The sequence below is a fragment of the Malania oleifera genome, chromosome 1 (genome assembly GCF_029873635.1).
Source record: "Malania oleifera isolate guangnan ecotype guangnan chromosome 1, ASM2987363v1, whole genome shotgun sequence".
Taxonomy (NCBI): domain Eukaryota; kingdom Viridiplantae; phylum Streptophyta; class Magnoliopsida; order Santalales; family Ximeniaceae; genus Malania; species Malania oleifera.
This window is the reverse complement of record NC_080417.1, coordinates 150,391,137-150,409,534: the sequence shown is the minus strand read 5'-3', so window position 1 is coordinate 150,409,534 and position 18,398 is coordinate 150,391,137. Positions and strand designations below refer to the sequence as shown.

Genomic DNA, 18,398 nt, shown 5'->3' with positions numbered 1-18,398 from the left:
AACGACTGCAGATCAAATAATGAAGAAAAATCCAAACTTGAACAACCTAACTTGTCATACATGCATCCCAATAATCGCCTCCTCGTTGCTTTCAAGCGTTAAGCTTTCGTCGCAGGGTTTCACTTCCCCTGGGAGAAAGGGGAAAGGGAACGATTTCAAACAGAGGATTGACAGAATACTTCTGTTTTCAACAACCCAAGAACAAAGCAGAGCACCTTCTGTTCTTGTCCTTGACGTTTTTGAGTTTAGCTCATCTGGGTCACTTCCGAAACCTCATGGCACCCACTATTTTCTTCATCCTTTTGACCCTTCTAATCGTTCCTGCAAACACCCATCTTCAATCCGATGAAGAAGGCTTCATCTCTGTGTTCATATCCGAACAGGGTCTTGATTTCGTGAAGGATTTGCTGATAAACACGGCCGTTTCCTCTTTCACTCCCCTAGAGCTGCCCCCAATTGAGAAATCTGTGAAAATTCCACTTGTGGGTAAAGTTCATATCGTTCTTTCGAATATTACGATTTATCAGGTTGGTGTTTCTTCTTCGTTTGTCAAGCCCGGAGAGAGCGGTTTAGCTATAGTGGCATCGGGCGCCACTGCTAATTTGAGTATGAATTGGCGCTATTCCTACAGTACTTGGTTAGTCCCGATTGCAATTACAGACAAGGGTGAAGCTTCTGTTCAGGTAGGGGGAACAGCTGTGCCCTTCCACTAATTTTATGGAGTTACACACAGAGCACAAGATTCATACACTGCTGGGTTTAGCAAGGCTTGTTTGGAGATTGAAAAGCAAGAATGAATGGGAAAGAAACTATTAAGTAATATACTCATCCTTGTTTGGTTGCTAGAGATTAGAGAATATGAGAAAATGAAATAAGATATATGGGAAATCAATGGACAATATTTTTATTTTACATGTCATTAATGTTTGTTTTTTCTTTACTTTTATTCAAATTTGAGTGTATTTTCATTCTCATGGTATGTGAAAATTTGTGATGGAGAGAAAATTATGTGGGAGTTTATTTCCTTCTTATTTTCTATCTCTCACAAAATCTCTATCCAAATGGGATCTAAATATAGGTTTCAATTAGTTTTAATTAACCTCAAGAAGAGAGAATGCTATTTGTCCAGCCTGAACTGAAGTTATGAATCTTTGAAGGACTGAAGTGCTTTTAAAAGTACCATGTCAAGTATGGTTCCTCTCCTCACTATCATTCCATAATAATATGCTATTCTTAACAAACTCAATTTGTTCCTGTTCTTTGGTTTTAAGTAGTAGATAACTCGGGTTTTGCATGTCTGATTGTTAGATTAGATCACCCTCTTTTTGGTTGTATGTATGGGAGTAGGATAAGTTGGTTGACAAATTTCCTTGAGTTCAATGCTTATATGAACAATTCCAGCTGCTATCAGTAAATAAACATATGGGAATAGTGTTTACATTTTTATATGGTTATATTTTTTCGCCCTAGTGACTATGCATGTACCATCTTCAGTGTATCTTTGCAAAAAGGGAAATTTATGAGTGCTTCTTCTGCAAAGGTTGAAGGTATGGAAGTTGGCCTTACTCTTGGTTTGAGGAATCAAGAAGGAAAACTTCGGCTGTCTCTCTTGGAATGTGGATGTTATGTGAAAGATGTATCCATAAAGTTGGATGGCGGAGCATCTTGGCTTTATCAAGGGTACGTAATTCTTTTGCAAAATTTTATATTGGAGGAGATTGTCTAGGTGCTTTTCTTTATGTTTCTTTTTTTATATTTCTTTTTGGTTTTTAGGTGCTTACTATGGGAGTGAGTGTTGTTCATGGGTAGCTCTATATTCCACTTGATATAGAAATACAATTTGATCTACCTACTTTTTATTCAACATTCAGCGAATTGTTTATGAATTATGACAACCTTATACATAACATTATAAAACTAGTTATACATAACATGTAGTTGCACACATATTTTTTCTTCCACGCAGACAATTATTGAAATCATAATTGTTGGAAAAGAAAAAAAATATAGCATCATTCATAATGCTCCAAAAGCAGTGTCATCAATAACTACTCTCTTTCCACTAATGCTTTAGCAAGCATGCATGTTTCTTCTCTAGTAAGGACCTGTGTTTTAATTTTATTATTTATAGTTTGTTTATCTCTTCGCATGCAATCAGGCAGCACATGCTGGGGTGTGTTAAAGCTTGATATGCATCATTGGCCCATAACCTAACAACTTAAGTTTTGATGTAAAATTGTATTTCCTTATCATATTACGGATTAGTTTTTCTTCCTTCATATGCAGGGTAGTGGATGCTTTTGGTGGGCAGATAGGGTCTTCAGTTGAGGAGGCTGTTTCCCAGAAAATCAGGGAAGGAGTTTTAAAGCTTGATTCTCAATTGCAAAATCTTCCAAAGGAAATTCGAGTGGATAAAATTGCTATTTTAAATATCACTCTTGTGAAAGATCCCGTGTTGAGTAATTACTCCATTGGCTTTGAGATTAATGGGTTATTCACTGCAATAGGTGAAGTTTCCAGTTTTTATTATTACCATGAGAAGTCACTGGCTTCTGATTACTGCAAAGGTCTTGCGAAGATGGTTGGGATCTCATTACATCAAAGTGTCATCAACTCTGCGTCTGTGGTTTGCTTCAATGTGAGTTTTAAGTTCTTAAATCTTGACTCGTCACATGAATATGCTAGTTGAAGAACTAGCACTTCTTTGTCTATCATCAATGCATGTTTACATGCATTCAACCAATAGCTGCAAGATATATCCAGGAGGTTTACTATAATGAAAGTCAGGCTGAGTCTCATGCTAAGACTACAGTTGATGATAAAATTACAATCAAAACTATTTGATTGATAATTCCTTATGTCATCTGTAAGTTTTTTAAATTTTTGGGTGTGTTCTTCCTTCAGCTTTGTTTTTGGGATGGACCTATAATCATTTCTATTCTGCTTTGGGTTTATTTTTCATAAGTTATTTTTTATTTCTTATAAAAAAGACTATTCTTTTCTTACCAGGAGAATATTATGACATGGGTTGTTGATGAATTACCAGATCAGTCCCTTCTGAATACTGCTGGCTGGAAACATATTGTTCCTCAGCTGTACAAGCTGTACCCGAACGATGACATGAATCTGAATATTTCTGCATCTTCTCCTCCGACTATTCTAATTTCAGACCATGATATTGATGCCACTATTCACTTGGATGTGACAATCAATGTTTTAGATGCTGAAGTGATTCCGGTTGCTTGCATTGCAATGGTAGGCTGAACTATATCCTCTCAGAGTTCTTAAACTACTATCTGAATCTTTTCTTGCTTTACTCTTCTCTTCTCAAGTTGGGAGGAGTGTGTTGGTTTGGAAGCTAGGCTTAGGGATTTAATAACAAAGTGTGAATCTGTGAACTGCCCCATCTATAGATACAGGGCTGGGAACTTTGGAAATGAAAATCATCTATGACTGGTCTGGAAAAGTTTTGGCTAGCGTGATCCTACTTTTGGTTCAACCTGTAAATTAACTAGCTTTTTATAAGCCAGTACATAGGTTTCTCTATTGGAATATTATTGTTATTACTTAAGTTTTACCATTGGAATTGTTATTGTATTCTCTTTTTACTTTTTCTCCTTATTATTATTTGTATTCTTTTTTTTTTTGGTTGCTCTCTTTCTTTCAATTTTGCGAGCAGGGAGTACTTTATTCCCATGAAAAGAATTTGAGGGAAGATGCTCCAGGGATTCCCATTAGATTGAGACATAGTTATGTCTCCTAATTTGAAACGAAAGGTTGTGGCATGTGCAGTTTCTTCTGCACGGGCTTTAAACCTTGTTTATGGCATAAGCTTGTACTTTAAGCAAAATACAAATCTTGAAATCCTTTTCTTTTCCTTCTACTTGCCTCCATGAGTTGAGGTTGGAATAATTACTGATAAGGATGTCAGTTGTGATGAATTGTTGATGTTTTTCTTGATGCAGGTCATTCATGTTTCAGGTTCTGCAGAAATCCAGAGGAATAGTCTAGTGGGAAGTGTTAGACTGGATGATTTTACATTGTCTTTGAAGTGGAGCAAAATTGGTAATTTGCATATGCACCTCGTTCAGGTATGTCAGTTCAAATTCAGTCCTTGCATCCTTTCAAAGTTTCCAATTAAAGAAGAAATGGCTAGGTGAAGTAGGAGATGAAATTTGAACTTGAATGAGAGATTAATGGTAATTATTGTTGAATGACTTGATCAGCTCGTGATTGTTGAATTTGAACTGCAAATTTTGCTTTAGATTGATCAGTTCATTGAAGTTTGAGATATCTTTATGATGTGTCTAAGCTAATTTTTGTTAAGAGATTTTATAATGCTGATGAACAAAATGACCAAAGTTGTTCTTTCCAGCTGTTTAACTGACATGAGTACCACCGCATAAATTAGTTTCCTAATCTTGATTCACAGATTTTTATCTAATTGGATAGTGTGTGTGATGCGGAACCCGAAGAATGAACGTCCGGAAACCCCAAATGAGATTTATCAAAACCCCAAACCCAAAATAAGATTCGACATGGTAGTGGATCCATTGCTTGACGTGAAGCACAAATCAAGAATATCAAAATAATGGATGAACGCCACAAAGGTAGCACCTTTAATAAGTGCAGTGAAAGTTCAATAAAGAACTTGAAGAGAAATAAACCCCACTTGGAATTGTATTCAGCCAAAAATATCCCTTATTTCAATACAATAGAGAGTTGGCTACTTATAGAAAATAAAAGAAACTCATGACATTAGCCCGGCCAATAAAAATAGACTATGACATCAATCTGGCCAATAACATAGCCCCACATAACCTTAAGCATGCCATGTCATTTAATGAATATGTGCGAGTCACATGTCATGTGCCATATCATTTAATGAAACATGTGCAAGTCACATGCTATGCTTAATTGACACAATTGGCCCACTATTTAGTCCATACTTTAACTAAAACAATAAAAATTCCCCAAACAGCCCCTATTGGCTTAAGGTTCCAGCTTTACACGTCTTTAGACAATTTACCATCTTAGGCTCTTCAAGAAAGTCCTTTTTCTTTAGTGTCCATGATCCTCATTGACTCTTGCTCAAGCAACTTCTCAATTAGTCCTTGCGTAGCCTCCTTGACCTTCTTGGCTCTAGCTCTTGTGACGGGTCCGCTTGGTATGTGCTGATCATCCTGTGCAATTGGAGCTTGTTGGTTCATATCATTCTCCCTCTCCTCAAAAGGATTCGTCCTCGATCATCACCTACATCAAAAGGGGATAAATTAGAAACGTTGAAAGTTGCATTGACCTTATACTCACCCGGTAGATCCAACTTGTATGCATTGTTGTTGATCTTTTATAACACTTTTGAAAAGGTCCATCACCCCTCGGGTGTAGCTTTGTTTTCCTTTTAGTAGGAAACCTCTCTTTTCTCATATGCACCCATACCCAATCTCCCGGTTCGAAAGAAACGAACTTGTGCCCCTTATTGGTTTGAGATGAATATTGTCAGTTCTTCTTTTCAATGTGCTGCCGTGCTTGTTCATGGATCCTCTTCATCAAGTTAGCCTTGTGTCGTCCGTCTAAGCTAGCTATCTTATTCACAAGTATGACATCAAATCCAATGGAGTCAAAGGATTAAAACCATAAACAATTTCAAATGGAGAAAAATTAGTAGAAGCATGCACAGTTCTATAAGCAAACTCAATAAGTGTTATGCATTCTTCCCATGATTTTAAATTCCTTTGAATGACCGCACGCAATAAGGTAGTTAAAGTCCGATTAACTACTTTGGTTTGACTATCGGTTTGAGGATGACAAGTAGTAGAAAACAATAGCTTAGTTCCTAACTTTCCTTACAAAACTGTCCAAAAGTAGTTAAGGAATTTAACATCCCTATCACTCACAATTGTCCTAGGAATGCCATGCAATCACACAATGTCCCTAAAGAATAACTCGGCTATATTTGTGGCATCATTAGTTTTATGGCAAGGAATAAAATGTGCCATTTTAGAAAATCTATCAACCACCACAAATATAGAGTCCATACCCCCTTTGGACCTAGGCAAACCCAATATGAAATCCATTGAAATATCTACCCAAGGTTCACTAGGTATAGGCAAAGGAGTATAAAGGCCATGAGGTAAAACCTTAGACTTAGCTTGTTTACATGAAATGCATCTAGAACACACTCTCTCTACATCTCTAAGCATATGTGGCCAAAAGAAGTGTTCATGCAGAATATCTAAAGTCTTTTGTACCCCAAAATGTCCCATCAAATCCCCGCTATATGACTCTTGCACAAGCAATTCTCTTAAGGAGCAGTTAGGCACACAAAGTCTATTCTCCCTAAATAAAGGCCCTGAGGTAAAACCTTAGACTTAGCTTGTTTACATGAAATGCATCTAGAATACACTCTCTCTACATCTCTACGCATATGTGGCCAAAAGAAGTGTTCATGTAGAATATCTAAAGTCTTTTGTACCCTAAAATGTCCCATCAAACCCCCGCTATGTGACTCTCGCACAAGCAATTCTCTTAAGGAGCAGTTAGGCACACAAAGTCTATTCTCCCTAAATAAATAACCATCATGCCTATAGAATTTATGAAACGCAACTTGATCACATGCCTTATACACATTGGCAAAATCAGAATCTTTAGCATATAAATCCTTTATGTACTCAACACCCATTAACTTAGTGCTAAGTGTAGTAATTAAGGCATGCCTGCGAGAAAGCGAATCAGCCACAACATTCTCTTTCCCCTGCTTGTACTGAATGACATATGGGAAGGCTTCGATGAACTCTACCCATTTGGCGTGGCGACGATTTAGCTTACCTTGCCCCTTCAAATGCTTTAATGATTCATGATTAGAGTGGATCACAAATTCTTTAGGCCACAAGTAGTGTTGCCCGGTCTCCAATGCCCTCACCAAGGCATACAGTTCTTTATCATACGTGGAGTAGTTCAATGCTGCCCCATTGAGCATTTCACTAAAATATGCAATGGGACGCTTATCCTGCTTCAAAACAGTTCCAATACCAATCTCGGAGGCATCACATTCAATCTAAAAAGTTTTAGTGAAATCAGGTAAAAGCAATAATGGAGCAGAACATAACCTATCTTTAAGCATTTTGAAGGCATGTTCTTGTGCATTGCCCCATTTAAATCCCGCGTTCTTTTTTATCATTTTAGTTAAAGGTGCAGCAATGGTGCTAAAATCTCTCACAAACCGCCTATAAAAACTAGCCAACCCATAAAAACTACGTACACCAGTTACATATTTAGGTGTTGACCAATCTTTTATTGCTTTCACCTTTTCCTCATCCACTTCTACGCCCTTAGCACTCACCATATAACCCAAGAAAATAACCTTTTTTCATTCAAAAATTACATTTCTTTAGGTTAACAGACAATTTTTCTTTCCTAAAAACAACCAGTACACTTTTCAAATGATCCAAGTGATCATCAAGATTCTTGTTGTACACTAGGATGTCGTCAAAGCAGACAACAACAAATCTGCCTATAAATGCACACAACACATGATTCATCAAGCGCATGGAAGTATTAGGTGCATTGGTAAGACCAAAGGGCATAACCATCCATTCATACAAACCGTACTTTGTTTTAAATGCAGTTTTCCATTCATCACCCGGTTTCATTCTTATTTGATGGTAGCTACTTTTTAAATCAATTTTAGAAAAGATGCAAGAGCCATGCAGTTCATCTAACATGTCATCTAGTCTAGGAATAGAATGACGATACTTTACAGTGATTTTATTGATGGCTCTACAGTTCACGCACATCCTCCATGATCCATCTTTCTTTGGTACCAATAGGACGGGTACCACACACGGACTCATGCTCTCCCTCACATGCCCCTTGGCTAACAGCTTCTCAACTTATCTTTGAAGTTCCTTAGTCTCCTTGGGGCTGCTCATATAGGCCGGACGGTTGGGAATCATAGCCCCAGGGATGAAGTCAATCTGATGCTCAATTCCTCTAATCGGTGGCAAACCATTGGGCACATTTACAGGAAAGACATTCTCATATTCCTGCAGCAAAGAAACAACAGCACTAGGTAGGGAAGAGGTGAGTTCGTTAGTGCTCAAATATGTCTTCTTGTACTTGAGTATAACTAGAGGTCTTTGTGCATAAAAAGTTTTCTTATACTCTTTTTCTTTTGCATACAAACTTACTTTTTTCTCTCGTTGTTTTTCCCTCATTTTAACCACTTTTTTTTTTTTCTAATTTAAGCTCCTCTCTTGCCCTCATTTTCTCTCTCTTTTTTTTCAATGCTCACTGCCTCTTCTTTTGTTTTATTCTCAATCTCTTTTTTGTTTTTCTCATCATTTGCTCTTTTCAATCTCACTTGATCTTCATACACTTGCTTAAGAGTCAATGGTACAAGGGTCACACTCCTCCCATCTTTTATAAAGGAATACCTATTTTTGAAATCATCATGAGTGACACGTCGATCATATTGTCATGACCTGCCCAATAAGATGTGACTAGCATGCATAGGGACCACATTACATAGAATCTCATCAGAATATTTTTCAATTGAAAATACAATCAGCACTTACTTATTCACCCTAACCTCCCCACACTCATTCAACCATTGAAGTTTGTAAGGCCTAGGATGTTTTATGCATTGCAACCCCAACTTCTCTACTAATGTGGAACTAGCTACGTTGGTGCAGCTCCCTCCATCGATAATCATGCTACACTCCTTATCATGGATGTAACATCGAGTATGAAATATATTCTCACGCTGCTCCTTGTTTTCATCTTTCATCACGTGCATGTTTAAAGCTCTCCTAGTTACTAATGCCTCGCCATGGACAGTATACTCAACATCACTAGACTCTTTTAGTGAAGGCATGGACTCATGATCACTCTCTTCAACATCGGTCTCAATAGTACCATCATCTCTCATAATCATTGCTCTTTTATTTGAGCATTGTGATGTAATATGGTCCGTCCCCAAACACTTAAAACACTTGGTATTTTTGTACCTATTAGGTTGAGAAGAAGTTGCACCTTTTTCATGGCTGCGCACTTTGTCTTGCCTTTCTCCTTCTCTTCCTTGGATTTGGAAACAACCCTTTCTTCTTTTGATTTTCCCCAATTTCAGTTTCCATGTGGAATGGGAAGCCGAAGTTGTTGTAGCATGCTTGTTTCTACTCTTGTGTTTGAGTTGCCTTTCCACTTTCATTGTCATATGCACCATGTCCTTCACATAGTGCTGTAGCTCCACTATGTTAGCAATTTTCCGGTTCAACCCATATAAGAATCATGCCATTGTAGCTTCTCTATTTTCCTCAATATTTGCCCGAATCATAGCCATCTCCTTGTGGTAGTCCTCCACACTTTTGGTACCTTGGGTAAGGCTTTGAAGACGTTGGTGTAAGTCTCGGTAGTAGTGGCTTGGTACAAATCACTTCCTCATCACCGCCTTCATTTTAGCCCACGTCTCAATAGGCCTTTCCATGTTTCTACACCTATTAAGAAGAATTTGATCCCACCATACTAGTGCATGGTCAGTGAACTCTACAACTGCCAATTTCACCTTCTTTTCTTCAGAGTAGTTATGACACTAAAAAATGAGCTCAACTTTCCTCTCCCATTCAAGGTATACATCCCATTATTTTTCCCTTGAAAAGGAGGGATCTTCATTTTGATGCTTATGATGTTTCTGTCGATGTTATCTCGACCCCTTGGCTCCCATCGAGGTTGCCGCTCTTGCCTAGCACCTCGATAAGAAAATCTGCCCTTACCGTCATGTTTATCATTACTTGCTTCATCGCCACTTATATCATGGTGAAATTCAGCAATCAGAGGAGTGTGTGGCCTTCGCCACCTTTCATTGGATTGCCCTTTTCCTAGTCCATCAATTGCAGCATCTTGTGTATCAAATCTATCCATGAACTCCCCAAAAACCGTATTGAGTCTTTCAAACTGCTGTTGAATGGTTTGCAAGGTGAAGAATGAGTCTTGTGGAGGGTTCTCATTCTCGCTACCCTTGTTGGAAGTTTCAGCACCAACTACCTTTTTACTCATGATTTCAAACCTGCAAAAAGGATATTAGAGAGAAAAAAATTCCTCACTTTCCCCCTTATGTGTTTACCCTCAAACAATGACACTCAATGCTCGTGTTTTGACACAATTGTTTTTTTTTTTTTTTTTTCGAATGCAAAATACTGCTTTTTCTCTTTCCTTTTTTGTTTTTTTTTGAATGCACAAAATGGTTTGTTTGTTTGTTTTTTTTTTTGGCTGCTCTAATCGACTTTGCTGTGTTTCTTGCAATTTCCAGCTGCAAAAGATTCAATCTTGATGATGGATGATATTAAAGAAGAGATGAAAAATTTCGGAAACAAGAAAACAAGATAGGTAGATCGAATGATAGAAGAATATGAAATAAGGATAAATGATTATAAGATAAAAGAATTTTTGAAAGCGAACAAGAAAAATAAGATAGATAGAACTGATTTGAACCAAGGCTCTGATACCAAATGATGCGGAACCCCAAGAATGAATGTCTGGAGACCCCAAATCAGATTTATCAAAACCCCAAACCCAATGGTAGTGGATCCTTGACCTATTGCTTGACATGAAGCACAAATTAAGAATATCAAATTAATGGATGAACGCCACAAAGGTAGCACCTTTGATAAGTTTGGTGAAAGTTCAATGAAGAACTTGAAGAGAAATAAACCCCACATAACCTTAAGCATGCCATGTCATTTAATGAAACATGTGCAAGTCACATGCCATGCTTAATTGACACAATTGGCCCACTATTTAGCCCATACTTTAATTAAAACAATAAAAATTCTCCAAACAGCCCCTCTTGGCTTAAGGTTTCAGCTTCACACAAACAATAAAAATTCCCCAAACAGCCTCTATTGGCTTAAGGTTCCAGCTTCACATGTGTTTAGACAATTTACCATCTTAGGCTCTTCAAGAAAGTCCTTTTCTCTAGTGTTCATGACCCTCATTGACTCTTGCTCAAGCAACTTCTCAATTAGTCCTTGTGTAGCCTCCTTGACCTTCTTGGCTCTAGCTCTTGTGATGGGTCCGCTTGGCATGTGCAGATCATCTTGTGCAATCGGAGCTTGTTGGTTCATATCAGTGTGTGTGTGTGTGTGTGTGTATTTGTTGTCATTTATGTCACTGTATTTTGGATTAGTGATAAGCAAGCTGTGATAAGAGTCTCTCAAACCTTTTTTCTGGAGAAAACTCACATTTTAACTGTGAAGACTAAATGCTGGCTGATTGGGATTCACTGTCTTCGTTACACATTCAGCAATTGTTACCCTTGGTCCTTGGGAGTGTTGGATGTACCGACACAGAAACAGGGACAAATGTGTGGCACGGCATGGACATGGGGAAAGAAAATAAAAATGTAGGATAGGCAAAGTGAGGGAATGACAATAAAATTTATTAACTGTGAATGTGTATTAGAAGAAATTCTCAGTATAGGACTTCTTGTATTGTAAGTATATCCAAGTTTATTTATAAGTTTAAATAAATTAAGATTACAAATATATTTATGCATAAGATAAATAAAGTCTAATTAAAATATACTATTTATTTAAAGTGCGTTAAAGACTCTTGTATAGAGGAGAGCTACCACCTTCGTGCCCTTACTATGGTCCAGCCAAGGTAGAGCGAATCCATTTTGGTTTTATGGCAACAAGACTTTGAAATCAGAGTGCTTCAAAGGCATGACAGGCAACTCTCACTCTGAAAATGAACAGCATCAAAACCTGCTTTCTCAAGCCTATAGTTCACTCTTCATGAAATATTTTAGGACAATTTTCAAGCCTATGATGTGAAGCTCCACAGGAAAAAAGAAAAAGTCATGAGATTTTCATTGATGACCAAATCAGTGCAAGCCTTACCTTCCCTCTTCGCTCCTGTAGGGAGCCATCTGCTTCAAAGGTTTAGCCAGATCTAAGTCGATGGAGACTCAAGCAGACACCTCTCTTTGAAGGAAGTAACCTTGTTCAATTAAATTACAGTTAGATTAACTTGTTCAACCGAACACATCCCTTTTTTTTTCTCAAAGGCTTTGTTGAATAAAGAGCAGATCAGCGCCCATACTCATTTGGCTGTGCAAAAATATGTTTGAACCACCTTCCCAATTTGTGGGTTTTGAACTTTTCGATATTATTACTAGATTTAAATTGCAGTTATATTGCAGAAGTGGATCATGCTGTTCCCCATGAAATACGTGATTTTTAATGCATTAGATCGTTGCTTTTGTGACAGTTTATCATCTTATTTTGCATGGTAAATGTAATTCATGAAGCATCCAACGGTTTATTCCCTTCTTTTGCAAATTTGCGCAGACAGTGACATCGACCCTCCTCAAAACCATGCTCTTGCCGTATGCGAATCTACGCCTCAGGAGAGGGTTTCCTCTGCCAGTTCTTCATGGATTTGGACTAAAGAATGCTGAAATACACTGGACTGATTCAAGACTTATGATTTGCAGCGATGTGGCATTCACAGCAGAGAGAGGTCTTGATCATTTCCCCATGTCCAACAACTAGTTGTGTTGTGCTTGTACATATACATACATCCAAGGTGCAAAGCAGCTCCCTTCATGCCATAATTTTTATGGATACACATTTTAGTGCAGATCAAGAAGCAATGTAGGATTCATCTGCCTAGTTGTTTCCTGCAAATATGTAACACGTTACAAATGTCCCTCTTGTTTTTGGGAACCATACTTCTGTTTATTGTAACATATTCCAAATTTCTCATTATTGTTTCTTAAAAACCATATTAGTGCAGTCCCTTCAATTCCATTTGGTTTGCGGGAATTACATTTTATACCTATTCCACACTAGAGTTGGAATTTTTTTGGTCAGTATCTTTTCATTTTGACCTTTTAACTCGGAATCAAGTCTCGATTTCAGCCAAAATCATAAGAAATTTTTAATAACTCAATTCGTCCTATCATACATGCATGCATACACATACATGCACACACTGAAACCATTCATTGAGACATTTTTCCTTTTCCTCCTTTTGGAGAGGCCGAGGGGCCAAACGTATAGGCATAAGTGTGGTAAGTTCTTAATGGATAAACAATTCAATGATGTGCACATAATTTGAACAATCATACTACAATTTGAAAGCATTACAATAGCAATATTTGTTGTGAAAAATTGAATTGCACAGTGAAATATATTTAGGATCAAACGCACGATGCCACACTTAATGATGAATATATAAAATAATTCACAACCACAGTAAATATATGAAAGTAAGAACAACAAATAACATAAGGAATTACATGGTTTGACAATACCTACATTAACGAGAGCAAACAATAAAGATTCACTATTTTCTTATCCAAATTATATGAACAATACATCAACCCTCTCAGCTATTCACAACAATCTTACTCTAAATACATCACTAATGACATATAAATAGAGTTCTTGGAGGTTTTCCCTCTAAATTCCAACCATATTAACCTCTCCCATTCAAAATTCAAAAATCTACGCTAGGTTCCCAACCCAAACTGTGGACGAAAAGATATCGAGAGCAAAACTCTGAAATTCTGGGTCAAACTGTTGTAGTTTACGTCGACTAACTAGTCAAACCGTCAACGGTTTCCTCTTTGATTTCCTACCATGTTTTCTTCCCTGTACATGTATTCCACATAGCATATGCGCGACATATCACAACAATCTCCACCTTGGCGAATATACGCCCCTTAGAGAAACCAAAAACATAGTCTGTTACTTCACCTTGACCTTGGGATGTTAGGTTGGGACCGCCTCCCGTCAAACAATTAGGGACAAAAACCAAGTCTAAGCAACGCTTGACCTTGGGACGTTAGGTTGGGACCGCCTCCCGTCAAACAATTAGGGACAAAAACCAAGTCTAAGCAACGCTTGAACTTGCCCATGGCAGCTTTGGCTTCTGCCATCAACCCCAATTCAATTGTAGATATAACAACTTGAGACCTTCACCCTGGGCTTCCAACAAGGCCTTCCCACAACAATAAACATAAAACCTGCTGTAAGCCTTCAATCACCAAAGCCCCCTACATAGTCTTCAACAAATCTCACAACTAACGGAGCACTCGATTGCCTGCTGAAACACCTCATTGCATCATCATGGGGGACCTTTGACATATCTCGGAATTCACCATCCGTTCTTGGAAATTGAGCAATATACATTTTACTTTGATTCTCTACAGAACCCCTTTGAGACGGCAAACAAAGTCTCCATGCAGTTCTGTCCACAAAGCCACCCTGAGATAACACCAATCTCCCTATAGCTCTGCCTATGCGAATCTTCAAACCAAGACCCTTCTTGGTCATACCCAAGACATTTATGTCAAAACCTTTCAACAGAGTTCCCAACTGATTAGTGTTAGTTAAAGCCTTCCTAGCCAATAACATGTTATTCACACACAACAGATACATCAATCTCTTGCGTCCTATCACCCTTTTCCCCACTAGAAGCATTACCAACTCCCACACCTAATTCTCATGCAGTAACTTCATTTCCTCCACCATAACACTCATTCATCTATTTTTCTCTTAGCTGTGCACTGCAACTTGAAAAATAGTAGGAACTTTGCTGTTGGTAGTAATGAATGCATAAAACATCAGAATGTCAAATTTATACCTGAGTGGTAGTCTGATAATGCACCTAGGTCCACCGTGATCCTATTTGTCTTTTGAGTTGAAACTCCATGCAACCTGAACAATGTCATATCTGTACTGAGTCTATAGCTCCACCTACATCACATGCTCATTTATATTGTGATACTGTTGACCTAAGATAGAACTCCTTACATTTCTGCTATGAGTATCTAACTCCACTTGAATTACATGTTTGTTGCTGTTGCAATTTTCTAGCATTTGTTTCTCTTCCTTTGCCTGAGTACATTGCCCTATGACTTTCTCACCAAAAGTCATGTCTCCACTAATCACCAACTTATTTGTCATAGGATCACTGAGCTTGAACTCACTTTTCTTATACCCTAGAAATATGTATTGTCTGGACATAACACCAAACTTAGATCCAACATCACTAGAAAAGTGCACCTGTGGACATCCACTCAAACTCGAGTAGTCTACCGCAAAACCTACCCACAATTCTCCTGCAACTCTCCCATCTAGTGATACTTTCAACGATCGGCCAAACTAGAAATGCGTCATACTCACTGACTTCACCAAGAAGTACCCTACAAGCCCTACATATAACCTATCCTGCTCACAAAACTCCTTGAACAAAACCAGTGTAATCAATCCCAATGTCTGACCTAAAGATCTCTCTTCTGGTCTGGTTCTCCACCTCAACCACAAGTTAAACCATATAAACATCTCAGACTTGTGTCACATGAGATACACCGAGACCTTTTGTGATAAACCCACGAAATACATATGTCTACCCCGTGATGCTGTCATCATTAATCACAAAACATATGAATACATGTAGTCACCCACATACCTTAACTGCATATGCCACAAAACATCTGACCCAGATTCTACAACTACAGCTCCACCTATAACTGTGATACTCTGCAGTGCATAGACATTTTCCACTACCTTTTGCCCTTTAATCACCATCAAGTCGCCTTTACACACTTTCATTTCTCTACTTTCAGACTTGTAACAATATCCGTTGCAATCTAAAGTGCCTAATGAATTTACATTCTTTCTTAGATACGTTACATGCCTTACATCACATTAGATTCTTATAACACCATTATACATTTTTATTTTGACATTTCCATTATCGATTATTTTGCACGAAATATCATTTCCCATCAAAACTGAACTAGTATTAATTGACCTATAAGTGTTGAGCCATTTTCTATTTGCTGTCGTGTGATAAGAGCATTCGGAATCTAAGATCCTAAAATCATTTGTGAGGCACTCTGAACCCAATGAAACACATAGCATATCTTCATAACTGCTCCCTAAGTTTTCTTCCACTACATTTGCAGATTTTGACAAACCCTGATGATTTTCAACATTCCCTTTCTTCCACTCCGAACATTCCGGTCTTATGTGCCCAATTGTACTGCACCTAAAACATTCCACTCCGAACATTCCGGGACTTATGTCTTTCATGTTCTTGGTTTCTCTTCACCACAAGCCCTTCACTATGTGAAACTTCATCATTAGCCATTTTTCTTTGATGAAAATCGAGCTATGCGCTTGTCACCTCTTCCAAATTCAGGCTTTCTTTGCTCCATGTAGAAGTGATAACCAAATTCTCATACGTGTGAGACGCAGGTAGGGAATTTTTTAGCATCAACGCCTTGTATTTCTCCTCAAACTTTACATCAACACACATCAAATCACTCACAATCTGATTGAATGCTTTGATATGTTGGTTCAAATCCGAACCTTCCACCATCTTAAGCCAATACAACCTTTTCTTAAGAAATAATTTGTTCGAGAAAGACTTAGACATATACCGGCTTTCCAATTTCCTCCAAACTACTGTCGGAGAATCCTCACCCATGACGTGATACAACACGTCATCAACAAAAAAAATACGGATGCTTGATACTGCCTTTGCCTCCAATTCATTCCAAGTCGCTTCATCCATGCCTTCCGATTGAATTCTATATAAGACCTTCACCATGCCTTGCTATACTAAGAGATCCTTCACCCTTCTCTTTTTTGGTTCCATCAAACTTGACAACATCAAATTTCGCAGACGAAGCTCCAAAGGCCATTACAACAATACTTTGATACTAATTTGTTGTGAAAAATCGAATTGCACAACGGAATATATTTAGGATCAAACACACAATGCAACATTTAATGTTGAATGTACAGAATAATCCACAACCACAACAAATATATGAAAGCAAAAATAACAAATAAAACAAAGAATTACGTGGTTCAACAATGCCTACATCCATGAGAGTAAACAATAAAGATTCAATATTTTATTGTCCAAATTACATGAACAATACATCAACTCTCTCAACCATTTACAACCATATTACTTTAAATACATCACAAATGACATATAAATAAAGTTCTCAGAGGTTTTCCCTCCAAACCCCAACCATATTAACATATTCCATTCAAAATTCAAAAATTTGTGCTGGGTTCCCGAGCCAAAGCGTCAACGGAAAGATACCAAAAGCAAAACTCTGAAATTTTGGGCCAAATCGTTGCACTTTCCGTCGACTGACTGGTCAAACCGTTGACGGCTCGTGGCCCAACTCGCCTGCATAAAGGACCGCACTAGAAAGTGTTATACTCTAGTGACTTGTGGGTAGATTCTCTAGAAATAAGAATATTACTAAAATTAATTAATTAACTAATTAAATAATTAATCTTAAAATAATAATATTAAATGTTAACTTTTAATTTTACATTTTTATTAATAAACATATATTAGTATTAATTAAATATTATTATTATTATCTATTATTATTATATTATTATTATTATTATATATGTAACTTCCTAACTCTTCTTAAAGTGGATCTGATCCTCAGGAAGAACTAAGCCCCCCCTATTTTCTTCCTTCTGTTTTTCCTGCTGCGCAGCTCCTGGAGTACCACTCTCGCTCTCTCACTCCTCATGTCTCCCCATGACTTCTCCTCTATCCCTCAGCTCCTCATATTTTCTTGACGGATACTCGTCTGATGCAGAAATCTGACGCTTTATTACTAGAGCAGTATTGGTGTACCAGGAGCGGCATAGGCTATCTTCTTAGGTAACTAAATTTCACTTTTTATCTCAATTTCTGTAAATTTTAAGCACTCAAGCAGCGTCAATTCACACAATAATCGGGCATGCTCGTGAAACCCCAGGATCAAACACACCCACCTACAGACGAATTTTATGCACGAGTCAATTACCACTGCTATTGACGCTCTATGCGGACCCCCATTTTCGCTGTGGGTGTCTCGCTCAGGCCAATACCCTAATCTTGTGGCATAGTTAGACGGTGTTTCTTTACAGGGGGCTACTTATAGGAGTAGCTCCAACGCAATAGAACTTAAAACGGAAAAATTAAAAAAATAAAAAAACAAAACGCAAAATAAAAAAATAAAAAATAAATAAAATTTAAATTTAAAATTAATGTAAACAATTACTAAATTAAAGAATATAAGTCAAATAATAAAAATCCCATTACATTAAATTATTATAGACAAGCAGCGATAGTAAATATATCAATATACTAACTATTATAAATATTTATTATTAGTAAATATTATAATTAGCGATGTGTAAGATCGTTGAAGCTCAGCTTTCAGGATCCATGATAGTTTCACACACCCCTTTGCAAGACAAAATTCTACACAGCAGTGCTCATCTGTTTTCGTTCTCTCTACTCTCTTTCCTCAGAAACGCAATCCCCAGTCCATCTCCGCTCCTCGCGTCTCCTCTGTTCTC

At 37.6% G+C, this 18,398-nt stretch overlaps 1 protein-coding gene across 1 annotated transcript; it reads left to right on the top strand.

Annotated features, from left to right (window-relative positions):
- On the top strand, nt 1–12,834 carry LOC131164668 (putative BPI/LBP family protein At1g04970). Its single transcript, XM_058122034.1, has 6 exons — nt 1–683; nt 1,541–1,680; nt 2,287–2,638; nt 3,010–3,255; nt 3,966–4,091; nt 12,348–12,834. The coding sequence occupies exons 1-6, from the start codon at nt 276–278 to the stop codon at nt 12,549–12,551; spliced, it is 1,476 nt and encodes a 491-aa protein (XP_057978017.1). The 5' UTR covers nt 1–275; the 3' UTR covers nt 12,552–12,834.
- The last annotated feature ends 5,564 nt before the right edge of the window (nt 12,835–18,398 follow it).

Bases quoted from the DNA above. Each gene is read 5' to 3' on its own strand.
- LOC131164668 (XM_058122034.1), top strand. From the start codon at position 276: ATGGCACCCACTATTTTCTTCATCCTTTTGACCCTTCTAATCGTTCCT. The intron at 684-1,540 runs GTAGGGGGAACA...TCTTCTGCAAAG, and splicing joins AGGGTGAAGCTTCTGTTCAG to GTTGAAGGTATGGAAGTTGG. The intron at 1,681-2,286 runs GTACGTAATTCT...CTTCATATGCAG, and splicing joins GCATCTTGGCTTTATCAAGG to GGTAGTGGATGCTTTTGGTG.